This window comes from Paroedura picta, chromosome 1 (genome assembly GCF_049243985.1).
Source record: "Paroedura picta isolate Pp20150507F chromosome 1, Ppicta_v3.0, whole genome shotgun sequence".
Lineage (NCBI taxonomy): Eukaryota > Metazoa > Chordata > Lepidosauria > Squamata > Gekkonidae > Paroedura > Paroedura picta.
The window spans coordinates 202,481,880-202,502,029 of record NC_135369.1 but is presented as its reverse complement, the minus strand read 5'-3'; the positions used below and the strand labels follow the sequence as shown (position 1 = coordinate 202,502,029).

The 20,150-nt window shown below is 47.5% G+C and overlaps 1 protein-coding gene across 1 annotated transcript; it reads right to left on the bottom strand.

Annotated features, from left to right (window-relative positions):
• Positions 1-534: 534 nt before the first annotated feature.
• On the bottom strand, positions 535-15,819 carry SPATS1 (spermatogenesis associated serine rich 1). The gene is made up of 7 exons (XM_077308550.1): positions 15,539-15,819; positions 14,081-14,240; positions 13,862-13,986; positions 9,484-9,645; positions 4,162-4,288; positions 3,183-3,245; positions 535-969 (listed from the first exon to the last, which is right to left on the bottom strand). Exons 1-7 carry the CDS (start codon positions 15,585-15,587, stop codon positions 819-821), a joined length of 837 nt encoding a protein of 278 aa, XP_077164665.1. The 5' UTR covers positions 15,588-15,819; the 3' UTR covers positions 535-818.
• Between the last annotated feature and the right edge of the window lie 4,331 nt (positions 15,820-20,150).

The window sequence follows — 20,150 nt, the reverse complement described above, 5'->3', positions numbered from 1 at the left end:
CCCCCTCCCCAAATTTCCAGGAATTCCTAGATCTGGTGCTAGCAATGCTATCCAAGTCTAGGATGGGAGCACTGAGACATCTGAACATGTATTACTCCAATGTAGGCTATACGATCAATTCAGGGGAGAACTTATATCTTCCCTACAGAACAAGCCCAACTCAGAGGCAGTCACAGACATGTTGTCAGACAAAAGCACAGAAATAACTTCTGTTGTGGCCAGATTTGCTTGGAGAGCAATCAAAACAAGGAAGAGCTGGTTGGATTCGGAGCAACTTAGGTAGAGATAGTCTCAATTGCTTGAGATAATGCTTGTGAGTTTTAAAACCAGAATGATTCTTATAGCTGGAATGTTTTTATCTTTCATAATATTTAAGTTATCAATGATTCTTTTATCTTGTTAATGCCAGATGTTTTTATGTACCTTGTAATTTGACTCCTGGTCTAGTACCGTAATAATAAAGACTTGACTTGGCTATCCAAGTCTAAGTGCGCTAATTCATCATCCCCAAAGAAACATTTGAAAACTCAGCCCTTCCTCCACAAAATCTTTATTCCACACTAACAAGACAGTTTCAGGAAAGTCACAGAGTTGACGACGAAACACAAAGCGCTGAGTTTCATTCCCTTTTATAAAAACCCGATCTATTGAGCATCTTTCCTGACCTAGAGGCATGAGATCAGGGAAATTTGGATAAGGGCTTTCTACAGATCTGTCGGAAGTGATGGTTGCCCTTGGGGAAAAGATGGTTCTCAAGCATCTTCACGAAACTGTGTCCCTTCCCCCAACGGGCTCTTGAGCAGAAGTCATCTCCGTTTTTAATAGGGCTGGTAAGTCATTCTTCTGCCTAGTGACGTCACAAAAAATGTCTGCAGCAACGATGGAGCCGGCTTCCAAAGGTCCAGGTTTTTCACTTCCAGCTTTTCTCTCTCCTGTTCTCGCTGTTTCTCCTTTATGCGGTAAGGCAAACTAAGATTTTTGGGGAGGGTGCAAAAGAAAGCAAACAAACAAGGTGACTGCTGAGTTGAACTGTGGCAGCAAAGACATTTCTCAACTGTGCCCTTACCAAGGTCAGTGAAATAGACTGCTATCAGCATCTATTTACATATTAACAGCCGCTTCACAGGAAACATCTGGGGCAAGCTGGGCGCTTCAGAAAAGCTGTGGACAGAAACCTACATCCATTTTTCATCTTTCTGATAAGACATTCAATATCTTCCATCTGTGAACCCTGGTAGTAGGCCCCATGCCAAGGGCTGGCCTTGGCACCATGCTAGGAGTTGGAATTGCAGTCATCAAGTAATTTGGTGAAGTCAGACCTGAAGGGTTGTTGTTAAGCAGCAAGGCTACTCCTGTGTGCTCATTAGTGACACTGGGATTGCAGGGACTTCAAGACGTGTGGAGTGGAAATTTAAAACTATAGAATTAAGCCCCCAAACCAGAGCATCGCCTACTCACTTCAAATGACCCAGCATGCTGCCATCACTACTGGTGGCTATGGCTATGCATTAAGACCAACTAAGTTTTATTCCAAACATAAGCTTTCATGTGCGTGCACGTTTCTTCAGGTATTGGTAGAATACTCCTGTCCCAAAACTTTACCATTAAAAAATTCTAAGCTTGATAAAGAAATAAACCCAGAAGCCTGGAGAAATGAATATGAGGGATCCAAATGATTAGATTACTCAAATAATTATGTTAAAACCCCACCATGAGCTTGGGTGGAGCTTAAGGGATAGACTCGGGGAAGAGTCTCTGCTTTGTATGCAGAAGGTCCCAGGTTCACTCCCTGGCATCTCCAGAGGAAAGGACCAGGTATCAGGTGATATGAACTACCTTGGCCTGTGATCCAGGAGACCCAATTCCAATTTGAGTAGACAATGCTGCCCATTCTGCACATGTTGGATAATGCACTTTAGAAGTAGATTCTCCTGTTTCACACAGGAAAGTCCTGCAGCAGAAGGCCACTGAAAGTGCATTATCCTATGTGGGTGAAATGGGTTCTTGAAGGACCAAAGGTCCAATTCAGTATAAGGCAGTTTTAGATGTAGGTGAACAGAGGGGCTTGGGTATATCACAGATGTACTTTTTCATGGATAAAATGAGGCCATTGATACTTGTGGGAAGTTGAATAAGATCTGTCCCTAGCCTTGAGTTGAGCCCCAGGTAGAAAATGCATCAAGTGACTACGGGCTGAGCTGGAAAGAGAGAGTTGGCTATTCTTCGAGTTTAATTTTTAGAATTGTAATGTTTAATTAATAAAATATCTTTGTATTTTTAATATGTTGCAAACCACCTCAGGCCCAATGGGGGAGAAGCAGTCTAGAAATTGAGTAATAATAATAATTATTATTATCTCTCCAGGGGAACTGGTCTCTATTGCTTGGAGTTGAGCTGTCATTTTGAGGGATCACATCAGATCTCAGAAGCTAAGCAGGGTGAGTATTTGGATGGGAGACCACCAAGGAAGCCACTGCACAGGAAAGCAAGGAAAGACCACCCCTGCTTCTCACGTGCCTTGGAAGCCCCATCTCTGGGACAACCAAACCCCAGTTGCAACTTTTACATATACTTTCAAACATTAAAATGTCTAGCAAAAACAGCTGTACTATGGAGTAATGTCACCCATTCTGCAGAGGTAAACCCAACTGGGCCATCCCCAGAACCTCCTTTCCCAGCCCGTTCCTTTCTGCCTCGTCTTCACTCCCGACCCCATGATCCATCTGGGAGAGAATCACAACCAAATTTGGGGCCCATCTGGGAGGAGGAGGAGAAGGAGGAGGAGAAGGAGGAGAAGACTTTAATATTCTGCTTTTTACTGCCCAAAGCCATCTCAAAATGGCTTACAATCCCTTCTTCTCCTCACAACTGGCACCCTGAGAGGGTGGTGAGGCTGAGAGAGCCCCAATATCATTTCTCGATTAGGGCTGTGATGAGCCTGAGGTCATCCAGCTGGCTGCGAGAGGCAGGGAATCGGACCTGACTTGCCAGATTAGAAGCCACCACTCTTAATCGCTACCCCAAGTTGGTTCTCTGATATGTCACTCCAAAAGCCTACTGCAACTACAAACGCTAGAAACAAGTGCTAGAAACAAACCAAACACCAAATTAATGCTTAAAATGGCAGAACAACGGCAAGTGTCAATAAGCAAATACTCCTAAATAGATGATGAGATACATACCAAGGATCTGCCGGCAAGCGCTGAAGGGGAATGAAGGTATCTGATTTCTTTGTATAACTTACACTGTAAAAAGGGGAGAGAAAAGATCACTGGGGAGGCATGACCTTGGCTACAATCCCCTATGCCAAGATGTGTCTAGGTCAAGCAATACTTTACTAGGGCCATGGAACAGCAGAATCAAGTGTCCATTAGCAATGGGGTTGCCAGCTCTGGATTGGGAAGTACCTGGAGATTTGGGGGGGTCGGGCCTGGGGAGAGGGGAGTTTGGAGAGGGAAGGGACTTCCAAAGCTATTTTCTCCAGGAGACCTGATCTCTGTTGTCTGGAGAGCAGCTGTGATTCCCTAGAGTCATAGAATCAGAAGTGCATTCCAGGGCTATCAAGTCCAACCCCCTGCAGAATGCAGGAAATTCACAGCTACCTGCCTACCCACAGTGACCCCAATTGCATGCCCAGATGATGCCCCCCACCAAACCAGAATCCCTGGCCAGTCTGGCCCGGAAGAAATTCACTTTCTGATCCCAGAGTGGTGATAGGCTTATTGGCATGCAAGAAAGGGCCACAAGAACCCAGCACCAGGACAATTCCTTCTGTCTACCCACTCACAATCTGCCTAAGTTCACAGGAGATCTCCAGCCTCTCCCTGGAGGTTGGCAAGCTTCACTAGCAGAGATGTCTGGCCTGCATCCCCAAGGCTTCTGCTGTACAAAGAATGTCATCTGAACATGACTTTCTGGACTCTCCACCCAATCCCCTTCTGTCATTTTCTGCATAAAAATGAGGACAATGCTTTCCTTTTTTTTCTTTGCATCTGAGGAAGTGAGCTGCAACTCAGGGAAACTCCAGCTGGAATCAACGCCATCTGCCCTGAATACAACAGACTTGCACAGCTCTATCCCACCTCGGGAATTCTGAAAATGTAAAGCTAAGCATGTTAAATCTACGAAAGAAGTAGAACAACACAAATCAGAAACACTTGCCTCCCAAAATTCACTGACGTCATTGTTGATCCCATTTTGTAGAAGTCTTTGCTTTGCTCTGGGCAGCTGTACGGCTGGTCACCGGGGGTCACCATTGGGATGCCGTTTCTGGAGTCAATTTCTGTCGCTAGAATTTCAAAGGAAGGCACAAGCAATCATTTTTCACCATTTGGTCACAATGGGAGGGTGGGGTTTGGGGAGAAAGTTGGACCATAAGGAAGGCTGAGCGTCAAAGAATTGAGGCTTTTGAACTCTGGTGCTGGAGAAGACTCTTGCGAGTCCCTTGGACTGCAAGGCGAACAAACCGGTCAGTCCTAGAGGAGATCAGCCCGGATTGCTCCTTAGAAGGCCAGATCCTGAAGATGAAACTCAAATACTTTGGCCACCTCATGAGAAGGAAGGACTCCCTGGAGGAGAGCCTAATGCTGGGAGCGATCGAGGGCAAAAGAAGAAGGGGACGACAGAGAATGAGGTGGCTGGATGGAGTCACTGAAGCAGTCGGTGCAAACTTAAATGGACTCCGGGGAATGGTAGAGGACAGGAAGGCCTGGAGGATCATTGTCCATGGGGTCGCGATGGGTCGGACATGACTTCGCAACTAACAACAACAACAACAATCTACAGGATGTAATGCCATAGAGTCCACCCCCCCCCCCCAAAGCCATTTTCTCCAGATGAACAAATCTTTGTCTGGAAATCAATTGGAATTTTGAGCCCCTCCTAGAGATTGGCAACTCTAGTTGTAAGGATTAAATGCAGAAGGGGAACATGTTCTAAGCTACTTGGGGGGAGGGGGTCCCTGTTAGAGAGAAAAGTAGTGTATAAGAGAAATAAATAAATTTTGAAGGGTTGCCTTTGGATGAAGCTATTATCCCCATTAATTGTCAGAAATGCTAATTATTAGTTGCTCTCTGTTTTGACGAATTAAATGCAAATGACGGAACTAAATTAAGTTTAATTTTAGATATAATACACTGTGTTCTTTGTGCAGATGAAAACAGGGGTCCATATTTGTGAATTACTCCGCTGTGCAAAAAGAAAAAGAAAACTTAATTGACCATGTAAAATGACAGGGTCCAATATACTGCATGACAGGAAACAAAAAGCATCCCTAATTCGCCATCTGAATAAAATTAATCTTCTTACATATGGAAATTGCTGGCCCACTCCTGTGGTCTGGCAAGATATCGGGTTTGTCTGAGGCTTATAAAAGCTTCCTAAAGGGGCGGAAATGTTAGGCAAGAACAAAACCATCAATTGCTTGAGGTATGAATCCTCGCAACCCCTTGTGATTGCTACCCCCCAAGTCCCTTTCAGTCCCCCTCAAGCCAGAGACCAAGGAACTCAGCCTCTAGCCCTCCCCAATCTAAGATCAAGGGCCATTTCGCACGGCTTCAAAGTAGCAGAATGGTTGCTATTTGGAAACGCTACTAATTTGCCATAACCCACGACGTCGTAGACAATCTGCAACAATCCTGAAACCAATCAGCAAAAAGCGCTTCGTTGTGGCGCTTTCAGGGGAATCCAGAAAAGTGGATTCACCCTCCGGATAGCGATACACTCCTGCAACCAATCTGCAACAGTAGCGCTAAAGACCTGTGCGTTACCATTGTTGCTGGTTCTTCAAAGTCCCTCCCCCTGGCTCTCTCCTCCAAACTTCCGGCGAAGCGATCGCCATTTTTTTTTCTCCGAGCGAGCGGGGATAAACGCACCGGCGAGCCTCTTTCTGTTTAGAGGCTTCCCTGGCTTCAGTCCTTCACCTTTAGTCACTAAGCACAAACCACTGAAAAGCCCGTTTGCTGAAATAAAGTCCCTTTATTTTTTACAAATAAATCCAGCCGAAAATCGGGCCCGTGAGAGGGGGGGGGGATTTTTTTTTTATCACTCGAGGCAGCGTGCAAACGATCATACAATCAAACGACAGCTCACATTAGGCAGCTGGATGGGTCTCTCCGTAGCAACGAATCTACCTAGATTCGTTGCTATGGGTCGTTTTTTTTTTTTAAAAAACCTTTCTTAAAGGGAAAGGGGCTGTTTGGGAGCATGCTAACGGCTGCCCATTGGCTGCTTGACGGCCAAGGGCGGGACGAGCTTGGCAATAGCGCTTCCTTTCTAGCGATTTCTGCCGAGACCGGAAGCCTGTGGGAAACGCTAAAAAACGCAACTGATTCCAGTACAAAGGCAGGTATGCATAACGACGAATTCCACTATTTTAAATGGCGATTTTTCATTCCGCAAACAATTTGCAACAAAGATCCCTGTGCGAAAAGGCCCCAAGAATTTCCCCCTGCAAGGTAGGACACTTACAAGGTGAGTTCCGAACAAACTGCATGCAATATGATATGCGAATGCAGACTTGGGCTGTATCAACAGAGGCATCACCTCAAAATCACATGAAGTTATGGTCCCGCTGCATACTGCATTGGCCAGACCCCGCCTGGAGTACTGAGTGCGGTTCTGTAGGCCTCACTTCAAGTAGGATGTAGACAAAATGGAGAGGCTGAAGAGGAGAGTGACGAGGAGGATCCGGGGCCTGGGGACCGGGCCCTCTGAGGAAAGGCCCTCAGGGTGTCTGTTGTGGGGAGAGGAATGGGAAGGCGACTGTAAGCTGCTTTGAGCCTCCTTTGGGTAGGGAAAAGCGGCATATAAGAACCAACTCTTCTTCTTCTTCTCTCCCATCCAATTTTTCAGCAACTCAGTTTGAGCAGGGGGTTGGGCTAGATGGCCTGTATGGCCCCTTCCAACTCTATGATTCTATTAATGTTCTTGGCAGATTGAAAGGTTGGTTACCAGCTCTGAGCTGGGAAATGCCTGGAGGTTTGTGGGGGTGTAGGCTGGGGAGGGCAGGGTGTGGAGAGGAAAGGGACCTCAATGGGATATAATGCCATAGAGTCCCCCTTCCAGAGCAGCCATGTTCTCCAGGGGAACTGATCTCAGTAACCCAGAGACCAGTTCTTCCAGGAGATCTTCCAGCCACAACCTAGATACTGGCAATTTGGGTTGTACGCAGAGGCATCCGAATCAGCCGTTCCAGGCTGACGTAGCCAGCTCCGCGCCATGGGGGGGGAGGGGAGGCGCGAGCGCTGGTGCGCAACTCGGCGCACACACGGAGGCATGTGTCTACAGGATATAATGCCATGGAGTCCACAGGAGAATGGCTGTGCTGCGGTCAGGACACTGACCTGATTAAGGGTTAAGAAAGCTTCATTTGAGAACTAACAAACTGGATAGAAAAGAGAAGAAATGAAACTAGCAGCCCTACTAGCAAAGAGAGATACTGTTCTAGAAGAAAATCCTAAGAATAACACTCTGCAGACAAACCAGAACCCGCCCCTTTAGAAAGAAGATATTTTTCCTACAAGCCTTGGCTAGCTATGGCTTGCTGCCCCCTGCAGGATCTTCTTTCTCCTTTTTCTTTGTACAAGATTCATTGCTGTATTCCAACCTACAAGGACAAAAAATTGTGCACACAAGCTCCAAAATCCCCGAGGAAGCCTCTCCCATCTACGAACGAATGGCGCCTTGGATCGACAAAGCCAGCACCCTTGCTCACAGAACAAAACTGCAGGATCTAGTTCAGCCTTCCTCCACTATTTTCCCCTTGGGAAACCGCTGAACCATTCCTCAAGCTTCAAGAAACCGCAGAAGCTGTGTGATCGTGGAGAATATGGTTGGTAAGCCTAGCTGTGTACATGCCCACCTGGGGCCCCTCCCCTTCCCACCCCCACCAGGACCACCATTGGCTATTAATATGACCTTATATGGCCATGTCACTTGATAAATATTTAACACATTTAAAAAAATAGATTAAAAATGAATTAACTCCCACTCATTGGGAAACCCTTCCAGGGCCAGCAAGAAACTCCAGGCTTTTGGGAAATCATAGTTGACGTACCCGCTATAGAATCATAGAATAATAGAGTTGGAAGGGACCTCCTGGGTCATCTAGTCCAACCCCCTGCTACTATGCAGGACACTCACATCCCAATCGCTCATCTACTGTAACCTGCCACCTGTCAGATGTTGCAAGGACATCATGGAGTAACTCAAGCTAATTTATGACAGGGTTTTTCTAACAAACCTGATACCACCTCCTTGAACCTTCACAGAATCAGCCTCTCTGTCAGATGGCTATCCAGCCTCTGTTTAAAAATCTCCAAAGATGGAGAACCCACCACCGCCCCTGGCTTCAACCCCAGGTCTCCAGGAATTGCCCAAAGCAGAGTGAGAAACTCTAGCAATAGTCCCAGAAATCCTTATCCATGGTTCCTCTATATATTTGTGAAACAGCCTGGGGGGTGGAACGTGTCTGGCTGTCCAAGTTGGAATAGGGCAACGCTGGCTGCACCCTGATTGGCCCTTCCCCTACAGGTCCCGCCCTCCCTCCCTGGGCCCTAGCCACGTTCCTCTCAGACATGCCAGAGACAGAGAGAGACACACAGAGCCCTGCCAGACCACACACGAGCCCTCATTCCCTCCTATCGCTCCTGCTGCAAGGGAGGCACAGAAAGATACAGAGAGAGCTGCCCCAAGCTGCTGACAGAGTCACAGAGAGAGCCACCCCTGCTGCAACGGAGGGAGAGACAGACAGACAGAGAGCTGCCCAAACTACATCCCAGCCCTCCTTCCCTCCTAATTACCTGCTATGCCTTCTGCTGCGAGGCACACCAGAGACACTCAGCGAGAGGGAGAGGGAGAGGGAGAAAGACCCAGAGAGAGATCTGCACCTCCCGGTGTCCCCTGGATCCTAGCGCCCATTGCATTCCTGCTTGCAGTGGGCTTTCTTGCTAGTCTTGATATAACGGGATCAAGATATAATTTAACCCTGAGTATAAACCTTTGTGCGATGGCCATGGACCCCATGATGCCAGCCAGCCCCTGGGTGCACCTTTGCCATTCTGACACAATAGCAGTGGGCACAACTACAAACACACTGCCACAGGATGTGGAACAAAACACCAAATGCGAGGGAGTGAAGTGATGCACGGCTGTCATGGCGACTCTTCAACCCTGAAGGCAGGCAGTCTGTTGAAGACGAGGCCTTGGAATCTGGACAGCCAATCAGAAGCCTTGCTGAGCATGAGTCCCAACTAGCCTTGCCCACTTTCTTAAAAAAACAAATTTGGTGGCGGTACCAGGAAAGGGGCACCATGTTGGGGACCTCCGATTTAGACCCGTCATCAAGGGTCTCCGATTTGGACCCGTCATCAAGGCCTATTTCACTCCAAGAATAACAAATCTGTGCCTGAACATTCCACATAACACTTCTAATTTCAGAGCCTTTGGGGTCGGAGGACGGATCCATGGAGTGCCAACCCTTACCATTCTTCTTCTTTCCGAAGCTCTTTTCCAACGTTCTCTCAGAGGTGGAGGTTTTGTTTCTGAGGTGGAGGCCATCAAAGACGCACTTCTTTCCAGCATGGTAAGTGAGGTGACTAGAACTGGGGTAGAACGTCCATTCTTTGTCCGTGTGACCTTTTCTTCCTTAAAAAAAGAAAGAAAACCAGCAAAACTGTGAAGCGGCTGAGCCTCCATAGTCTGACCCAGACCTTCTTTTCAGAGGGCACGTCCAGGAGCACATTCGAGGCCCACATGATTTGGAGGGGTATGAGTCTTTGAGGGCCCAAGGACCTGGTTGGTGTGGGTTTTCCAGGCTTCGTGGCCATATTTTAGTCCCTGACATTTCTGTTGAAGGCTCGTTGAAGGCTCGTTGCTCTCCGGTCGCTAGTACTTTTTAGGGTGGTGAATCCACTTTTGGCGTGTTAAAATGGAGGAAGTAGGGAGCCGGCAGCTGGGCAAACTCTGAATGTGGGGGACGTCATGTAGAGGGGCCGGAATACACTGCCTACATTAGGGTGCTCTCCAGCTACATTTTAAAGGTGCGGAAATGCCCTACCAAACCACGGCCACTCAGCCTGGAATACCCAAAAGAACCCATTGACTCCAGCTGTGAAAGATCCCTCCATCTGCTCTGCCAAAAGGAGCTTTGAATCTTGAAAACTAAGACCCCCAAAATCTTGTGGGTCTCTCAGGTATTCCTGGGTTGGAATCCAGTTCTTCCTCCAACCTTGTTGCCATCTTTGTGAGACCCAGCTTTAGAAACAGTGCCATGGACAATACACCCTGATAAGAATGCAGAATATCTGCCATACCAACATGGTAACTAGAAGACCCAGGATGGCTTTCTTGATGCCCACTTTCTTGAGATCCCCTCTGGGAATCATGCCACCATCTAATCATTATGGGTTAAGTCAGACTTTCTGAACCAGGGTTTCATAAAACCCCTGGGGTTTCTTGATGGTCCTGGAAGAATTTTGCCCATTGGGTGGGAGTTAATGAATTTTTAACACATTTTTAAATGTGTTAAATTATTGGGTGTTTCAACCACATGATTATGTGGACCCCCCCCTCCCAAAATGGCCAATGGTGGGCCTGGAAGGAGTTTGGAGGGGCCCTGGGTGGGTCTGTACAGAGCTGTGCTTCCCAAGCTTATTCTGCACAATGCCCCCCGGGTGTCTCAAAAGCCTGAAGAATGTTTCAGGAGGTTCTTAACAATGAAATGGTTGAGAAAGGCTAGGTTAAGTTTAAGCCAGTTAGTGAAGAAGAGGAGTTTGCACCTGAAACCCAACCACAAGAAAACAAGCAGGGGAAACTGAACACCCAAACAACTGAATTTTCTGCTTTTCAAACATCATTTGTAAAATGAGAACAGGCTATAAATTGGGGGGGGGGGGTACCCAAATCATGCTTTTTCGCTTTCCTTTAAAAAAAAATAATGTGAAAGAAGACCACATTGAGAGTCTAACGTACATTCAGTTCCAAAACAGTGAGAACATTCAAAAAGGATGCCTGCCAAGACAAAAGCCCATTCTTAGCATCACTTGACCTAGGGGCAGTATAAATGCAGTGGTGCAAAATGTCCACATCTGTTCAGTAATACTCCCTTTTCCAGAGAAGTGCTGCAGAACTGTTTTCTTTTGCTGGATGAGCAGCTTTGGGAAGCAGGAACCCTTACCTCCCAGAGAGATTGCATCACACTTTCATACCATCTGGGACTCAGATTGCAAATAAATAAATGTAGCAAGAGAGATAAAGAGGGAAAGTCAAGAAGGGCTGAAGGATAGTGGGACCATCTCTGATGAGTCTAGAAAGGCCCTTAAAGCAAACAAATAGAGAATGAGGAAAATTGGGGGGGGGGGCTAAAGGATGGTGGGATCATCTCTGATGAGTCCTGTTCTGCACAGGAAAATCCAGCTGCCAAAGCACACTGAAAGTGCTTTATCCTATGTGTGCAAACTAGGCCCTATATTGGCTCTTGTGTGATAATATGGAAAAGAGAGGGACCTGCAGAAAGTCTCTCTTTTTTAATGAGCATGAGTCAAAAAGGATAGAAACAATGCAGTGCCTTAAAACAGTTTGCCGGGCCGCAAAGGCCAGGGTGCCGGGCCGCAGTTCCCTCTCCCCGCCCCCCCCCCGCAGTAAAAAACTTCCCAGGCTGCAAGCCTGCGGCCCGGGAAGCTTCTTACTGCGGGAGGGCGGGGAGAGGGAATAAGGGCCGTGCCGTGCATCAAGCATGTGCGGCCCAGTCGCGCATGCGCACATGCGTGTTGCGCAGCTGAAATTGCGCACGCGCGGCACTTTCGCGCATGCGCACAAGTGCCAAGCGTGTGCGATTTCAGCTGCGCAGTGCGCATGTGCACACGCACAGCCCGGCCGCGCCTTAAAACAAAAACAGTGTAGCCCCTTCAACGATTCCCACCCTTCTATCTATGAGTCTTATGCTAATCACTGCTAGGGGCTGGCCTCTTCCCAATCATCAACAAATGAAAAGAGTCATCGGTAGGTAAATGACTCACTACTTTCCCAAGTCTTGCAATTGCACAGTTTCCCCTTCAGACACAAATAACATGTTGGTGCCAATCGTGTCCTCCTCAGGGAATACCATTCCATACCATTTTTAAACGGTAATGACTGGGGAAGGCCCTGGCAAACCACCCCGTATTGAGTCTGCCATGAAAACGCTGGAGGGCGTCACCCCAAGGGTCAGACATGACTCGGTACTTGCACAGGGGATACCTTTACCTTTACCATTTTTAGAGGTTTGAACTAAAGCAGTCCCCCCCCCACCTCTTGTATATTCTGGCACCTGCCCCCTTTGATCCATCTCTGCTTTCTCTCCCTGTATTCTAGGTCTACCACCCCCTTCCCCCTCATGCCTTTTCCTTGATCTTCTGAGCTTCCCTGACTGTTCTTCTCCCTGACTGGCTTCTCCTCACTCTCTCCAGGTCCCAATTTTCCCTACCAGTTTTCTGGGTCCTGCTTTCTTCCACTTTCTGCTGGCGCCCTTCCTCCCCTTGTGGCATGCACAGTCTCTCCCTTTCCCCTCCCCACTCCCTTCCACCTATGGTCAGGCTCCAGGGTTGCCAACCTCCACATGGGTCACAGATGAAAAGAAAGCTAATGAAAGGGCTATATACAAACAGGATCTTCTTTATTCTTAAAGAAGTCAAAGTCAAAGCGAGATCTGATCATGAATTCATTTTTAAGAAGAAGAAGAAGAGTTTGTTCTTATAAGCCACTTTTCTCTACCCGAAGGAGTCTCAAAGCAGGTTACAGTCGCTTTCCCTTCCTCTCCCCACAACAGACACCCTGTGAGGTGGGTGAGGCTGAGAGAGCCCTGATATTCCTGCTCGGTCAAAACAGCTTTCTCAGTGCGGTGGCGAGCCCAAGGTCACCCAGCTGGCTACATGTGGGGGAGTGCAGATTCGAACCCGGCATGCCAGATTAGAAGTCCACACTCCTAACCACTACACCAAGCTGGCTCTCCACACCAAACTGGCTCTTCCTCAGTGGCTTATCTTTCTAAAATTCCAGTGATTTTAAAATATGTTCTTAGACAGTCACTATGAGTATCCAACTGAAAAGTATCCAGCGGACCCTGGGTTCCAGTTATTTTGGATGGGGGATCGGCATGGAACAGCCTTCCTCTATTAAGGATCTCGTTTTGGCTTTGACTTGCATCTTTAAGAATAAAGATTCTTTGGTTGTATATAGCTTCCTTTTCATCTGTAACTCTCCTCAGCTGGGGAGGGGGGGAGGTCTTCGTTTTTTGTTTAACCTCCATGTGGGGCCTGCAAACCTCCCAAATTTACAACTGACCTCCAGGCAACCCAGTGGACCTTCTTCAGAAGGTGGAGGTGATAGCGTTATATCCCACCCTCCACAGGCTCCACCCTCAAATCTCCAGATATTTCCCAGCAGGGATCTGGCACCTTGGGATGCTAGTCCCCAGGTGGGACCTGGGGATGCCTTGAAATTATAGCTCACCTCCAGAGTAAAGAGATCAGTTCCCCTGGAGAAAATGGCTCCTGTGGAGGGTGGACTCCATAACTAACATTAAATTCCACTGAGGTCCCTCCCCACCCCAATTCCCGCCCACTCCCAGCTCCACCCCCAAAGTCTACAAGTATTTTCCAGCCAAGAGGTAGCAACCCTAACCCTTTCAGGCACTATTACTGGTTTCTGCAATAGCCAAAGTCCCGGTTGTTGACTTTTGATCAGTGCAGCAGGCAGAAGTCACCCACAGCTATTATCTGAAGGCATACCAAACTCAGAGACGCATGGCATATAGCCACGTCCGTTCCACACCACAAAGAAGCTGCCAGCACTTCTTTCTAAGTATTTGTGCAACGGGACTCACGGACAGGCTCCTGCAGGATATCCTTCAGGAATTGGTCGACGTCTTCTTCCAGTTTTGTTTCAAGAGGAGCCTTCGAAAGCTGAGGGGAAGGTGAGGAGGACCCGGGTTTCGAGGGAGAGCTGGGCCTGATAAAAACGAAACAGAAGGGGGAGAGTCATCTACTTGTGAAGCACCACAACACCACGACCCTGACCGAACAGTTCAAGATCGGGCACCTACTCAGAAGGGCTGGACTCTTTGGAGGTCTCATGCACTAGCCCCAGAATTTCTTCACTGTTGCTCTGTTGAAGGGAGGATGATGAAGAGTCCTTTTCCTGACTGGACCTTGCGGTGCCATGGCCTTGTACTGGAAGGGAAGGTGCATCCTTTCTCCAAAACCCTGAAAGATACAACAGACAACAACTTTTCTGGGGACCGCTGGAGGCACCTTGAGACAGCATATCTTGAGGTAGAGCAGTTGTCAGGGCCCAGGGCCTCTTCTGCATGATGGATAAGCTGATGAAAACTCACTAAATACACTGTTGTTTTTCTGATCTCTGCACAGAAGAGTTAATTTACTCTGCAAAACTGATTTTGCTCTGCATGGTGAACTGCCTCTTTGGTGCTTTAAGCGTCTTTTAAGCGTTGTTTCTGAAAGATGCTTTTCACCAACTCATTTCTCTCCTGCCTGCCTGAGATATTCTATTAGCCATGCAGGGAAGATCCTTAGTTATGCAGATTAGTGACTGCATTAGAGAACAAAGCGGAGTTGGCAAAACTACAGGGGGCAGGGCTATGAATTGTTCCATGCAGAGAGCATTGCAACGTAGTTTTTTCAACAGACTCTAACCAATGCAGAACAATGATTGTAATTTCATAAAGCAGTCTAAACTGGTTGTTTTTAAAACTGTTTTATTTGGCTCCATGGAGAATACCTCCAGGGCTAAACTTGCCAGACCCCCTAGTAGGGGCGGGGTTCCAGATTGTCACGCCCCATCTCTCTGCTGCTAATCAGCGGATTAACAGGAAGGGGCTAACCCCACCAAAAAACAGAAGGAACATCCAACACTTCAGGAACACGTGACTCCAACATGACCCAGAAATAGCGTAAGCACATCGATTATATTTTGATTAAAAAAAATACATTTCACTGATGAGCGGTGAGTCCTTCTCACTGTATTAACTCATTTGAGCCCTGGAATTCTCGGAGTGGTTTAACATTAAATACAGCATTTAAAAACCGACCCACCGATGGCCGTAATTTGCAGGGGGAGGGGGAGGCCCTCTCAGGCCTCCTTCCATAATATTAACAATGATATCTACAACTTTATTCTTGTAGCCCACCCTTCCCTACAGGCTCAGAGCAGGTCACAACAAATACCAACAAATAATCAACCCTTAAATAAAATTATAGGCAATAAAACATGCATTATGTAGTTCATTAGGTGTTTTTAGATTATTTGATTAGGATCAGAAGTAAAAAAAAACTTTTTTTGGGGGGGAGGGGATGGTTTGAATTTGGGTGGACCTCTTCAGGTGGTTTCCCATTAGCGAGGCCAGTGTTGTGATGGCATTCGTCTCCTGGCCTCAACCAGAAACCTGACGGATTTGATTCGGGATTGGATTCTCCCTTCCTTTTGCCCCGTGGGAGCGTTGTAAATTTATAGCTCCCTGACCCTGCTGTCCAAGCCCCCTTACCATTGGCATTGTTGTCCCCAGAGGATGCGGCGTTCCCTTCTCCTTTCATTCTGCAGCCTGCTTGGCTATCATTTAAAAAAAAAAAAAGAAAGAAAGAAAGAAAGATTCAGCTTTAACCCCCAGAGGGTGCTAGCATTTAAAAAAATTCAGCTTCAACCCCAGAGGGTGCTGTTTTGGCCACTCCGCCCTCCCCTACGCTATGCACATTGCCCTCAAAGCTACAGGGGAGAGTAATCTCGACAAGGCAGGCCTATGGAGCACTCCTTGGACCAGTGGTTCTATTTCCCTCGGGTGCCAAGGAAACAGGAGACAGCAAACAAAGAGAAGGGAGAATTCTGATGCCATCTCCTGGGCCTTTGGATAGATTCCGAAGGCCCAGCCTGCCCCTGCAAGGGACAGAGAGAGTGTTTTTGAGCAACACTGTATAGCAGGGGTAGTCAAACTGCGGCCCTCCAGATGTCCATGGACTACAATTCCAAGGAGCCCCCTGCCAGCAAATGCTGGCAGGGGGCTCCTGGGAATTGTAGTCCATGGACATCTGGAGGGCCGCAGTTTGACTACCCCTGCTGTATAGCATTATAATAATAATTAATAATGATAATTCAATGTGTATACTGCCCCTCTCCAGGAACAGGCTTGGGGCAGTTCAAGACAGCAGGATGAAACAATCCATGAAACAGTTATAGCGGAATGAAAGTACTAAAATTAAGAATTAATTATCCGCAGCTTACAAAGACCCTCCCTCACCGCCGCCCCTTCCCGTAGCCACCCTCCATCTTGCCTGCAGGATTGGTATTAATATGTGCCAACAGAAGGAAGAGACCCATATGATGTTAAACCACCCTGGCCTCAACCATAGGCCATCTGCGGTCTGGGTCCTGAATATCTGAGAGACTGCCTGTCCATCTGTACCCCCAAAAGAGCACATCACAAATTTAAATCAGTTTGTGGTCCCTGGCCACACGGAGGTATATCTGGCCTCCACCAGGGCTAGGACATTTTCTGTCCCTGCCTGGTGGAATGAAATTGAGCAGGAGCTGCAGGAGCTTCCAGCGTTCTGCAGGGCCAGCAAGATGGAGCTCTTCCGCCAGGTCTATGGTTGAGGCCGGTACAGCATGCCCCCCCCTTCTAGGAGAGCGGTATTGAGTGACAGTTGTGAGTTCCATCTGCATCCCTTTCCTCCTAGCCCTCTATGTTGGGGGGGGGGGGGCGATTGAGATTAATGACTTGTTTTTCCATCCTATCTTGCTTTTCCTTCTTGGATTTTGATTAATGAATTGTGTTTTTATGTCTGGGGTTTTAATGGGGATTTTATGGGGGTGGGGGTATTCAGACATTTGTAACCCGCCATGAGCTGTCTGGGAGTGGCAGGTAATAAATCAAATTTAGTAGTAGTAGTAGTAGTAGTAGTAGTAGTAATAGTAGTAGTAGTAGTAGTAGTAGTAGTAACTACTACAATAATCTTTTTTTTCTTTTAGAAAAGAAGCAAAACAACCTTGCAAATGCTTTCAAATCAGTCCAAATATAGCACAGCATATGGAGATATTTGTCTGTCATAGGATGTACTATTCTGTGGTCCTCTCTAAAATGGAGGAATGGTTTTTGTTGACAAGGATTTTCAGAAGAACCTATGGTATTGCTGAATATTTCAACAGTCTTCAATGGGCCTTGTTTTGTAGTTCTTACTAGCAGCTTCAGATAGCACTTGGAAGAGTTTAGAATGTTCTAAATCAGGGGCAGTCAACCTGTGGTCCTCCAGATGTCCGTGGACTACAATTCCCATGAGCCCCTGCCAGCATTTGCTGGCAGGGGCTCATGAGAATTGTAGTCCACGGACATCTGGAGGACCACAGGTTGACTGCCCCTGTTCTAAATGATGTTGTCCGTCTACAGGATGTTTCGGGAAGAATTTGATGGGCCTGCAGGACAGATCTCTTCTGCTAGGCTTTCGGTTGGGACCACTGACTTGGTAACATCTAGGGGGCCCCACAAACTCATCATTCATCACTACCATCTATGTACTTGTCATTGGTTATTGACCATCATGCCATGATAAGAAGCCCCAAACTATATTCTGGCTCTGGGGAACATGTAGAAAACAACCTCAGGGAAACATCCGCCTCAGGGAAACATCCACTTTATCCGGCTGTGAGCTGCGGCCCAAAGCCACCTTAAGCTGCCTGGCTGGAGACCCGGGGAAGGGGCCCTTTCAAGGCCGGTTCTTAGGAACGGACGTTGCAGCTAGTAAATCTATAATCCGAAAAATTGTCATGAGTGTATACTGTGCTGCTGAAGATGCATAGCCACGTTAGCCTGTCTGTACTCCATAGTCAAGGAAGACAATAAGACTCCAGGAGCTTAAAGACTCATGAAATTTGTGGCAGGGGAGGAGCTTTTGTGAGCCGTGGTTTTGAGGTTGTGCCGAGGACCAAGCTTGCGGTCTGAGGCAGGATCTGAGCCGGCAATGAAACTGACCAATGCATGGCTAGATCCCTTCTGCAGGATCCAGTTTGACTACCCCTGAAAATTGTCACTCTCCAGTCAAGAATCTGAGCAGAGGAACGTCACCTCCGAAGCAGAGTTGCCAACCTCGAGGTAACCCCAGAGATCAGTTCCCCCAGACAAAATGACTGCTTTGCAGGGGGGACTCTGTGACATCAGACCCAACAGAGGCCTCTCCCATTACTCTCCCAAAGCTCCACTTCCAAATCTCCGCGGAGCCAGCATGGTATAACTGTTAAGAGTGGCAGTTTCTAATCTGGAGAGCCAGGTTTGGTTCCCCACTCTTCCTCCACATGCAGCCAGCTGGGTGACCTTGAGCATGTCACAGCCCTGATGGTGCTGTTCTCACAGAGCCTGCCTCTTTCTCAGGGTGTCTGCTGTGGGGAGAAAAAGGCAATCGTAAGCCATTTTGAGGCTCCTTTGGGAAGTGAAAAGCAGGGTATAAAATCAAACCTCTTCTTCCTCTCTACCCCAAGCTGGTAACGCTATTTGAAAAAGGCCTATAGGGACACTTTCCTCAGGCACTTTCCTCAATGCAGTGCAGAGGTTAAGAGCAGCAGCCTCTAATCTGGAGAGTCAGATTCGATTCCCCACTCATTCACATGCAGCCAGCTGAGTGACCTTGGGACAGTCCCAGTTCTCTCAGAGCTCCCTAAGTGTCCCCTGTCTTACAGCCTGCCTGTTTTGGCAAGAGGAAGGGCAGGCGAATGGAAGCCGCTTTGTCACTCCTTCGGGTAGTAAAACAGGGGTACAAAAATACATTTCTTCTTCTTCTTCTTAACCGTAACACATGTCAATGCAGCCTTTAGAGGAAGCTGCAGTGCTCCTCTTCCTCCCACAGATGGCACTCCGGTTGTTAACAAAGAGGCACAGAAGACCAGGAGGTGAAAGACCCATCCCTGCCCCTGGCACAGAGGCACATCCCTCTAAATAAAGCCAAAATTAGGAACTTAAGAATAGGCGAGGCATTAATAGGGGTTCATGTTGCAGGACTGCCACCCAGGGAGGGTTGTTTTTTTAAAAAGAACACCTGCCATCCTTCCCAGATAACAATACCAGTTAAAATATGGAGACATTTCTACGGGATGCAGGAAGACGGAAAACACCTGTGATTTCTGGATCTACAGAGAAGTCCAGTGACAGATGCTCTCTCTCTCTGTAGCCCACCGAAGCAGAAGTGTCACTGTGGAAAGCAGACTCTTCCAAAGGCCCTGATCCATCGTGCCTTGGTGTGAAATCCCGGTGGCCTCGATTTTAAAACGGCAATCTTTTTCCTTGGCACTAGAGCTGACTTTAGTGCAGGAAGAGAACGGAGCTTGCGTCTAAGGGTATCTTTAAGACTGACAAAGCTTTATTCGAGGTATAGGTTTTTGTTAGATACAGGTCATCAATCATCATATTCCATTTGTATACCACCCCTCCTCGTTTGTGTTTGAGGCAGTTCACAACAATTTTTAAAATTCAATAAAATCCATTACAATAATAAAAAAGTATGATAAAACCACATTCCTACCCCCTTCCGCCAGCTACTCCCGGGCCCATTCTGCACATATAGGATAATGCACTTTCAATGTGCTTTGGCAGCTGGATTTTCCTGTGTGGAAAAGGAAAATCTACTTCTAAAGTGCATTGAAAGTGCATTATATGGAACTGACCCTGCCTTCATATACTGCTGGGGGGGGCACAAACATTTCTCCAGGTGGGCCAAGAACAGCTCCCTGGGGGGTGGTACAGGCCCTGAAAAACAGATGGGAAGGATGAAGCCCCCTTTCCCCTCAGGCTGTGGCCCCGCTGTGGCAGTTCCAAAGAAAAGAGGTTCGGGGGGGGGGGGTGTCCCTGTTTGTCTGAAGCTAAAGTACGATGCTGGGGTAGAAGGACACCTTCAAGGCCAACAAAGTTTTATTCAAGGCATAAGCTTTTGTGTGCACACACGCTCCTTCCCATATCTGGACTATCTGGACTTCACATATTTGGACTAAATGACCCATGAAGTCCCTTCCAACTGTATTATTCTATGATTCTATATCTGACCAAGTGTGCAGCCACACAAAAGCTTATACCTGGAAGGAAATTTTGTTGGTCTTGAAAGTGCTCCTGGAGCCGGCCTTTG

Coding starts and splice junctions, on each gene's coding strand:
- SPATS1 (XM_077308550.1), bottom strand. CDS start 15,587: ATGAAAGGAGAAGGGAACGCCGCATCCTCTGGGGACAACAATGCCAAT. Junction 13,987..14,080: donor AAAGAGTCCAGCCCTTCTGA/GTAGGTGCCCGA, acceptor CGTTTTTATCAG/GCCCAGCTCTCCCTCGAAAC. Junction 9,646..13,861: donor TATCCTGCAGGAGCCTGTCC/GTGAGTCCCGTT, acceptor TCTTTTTTTAAG/GAAGAAAAGGTCACACGGAC.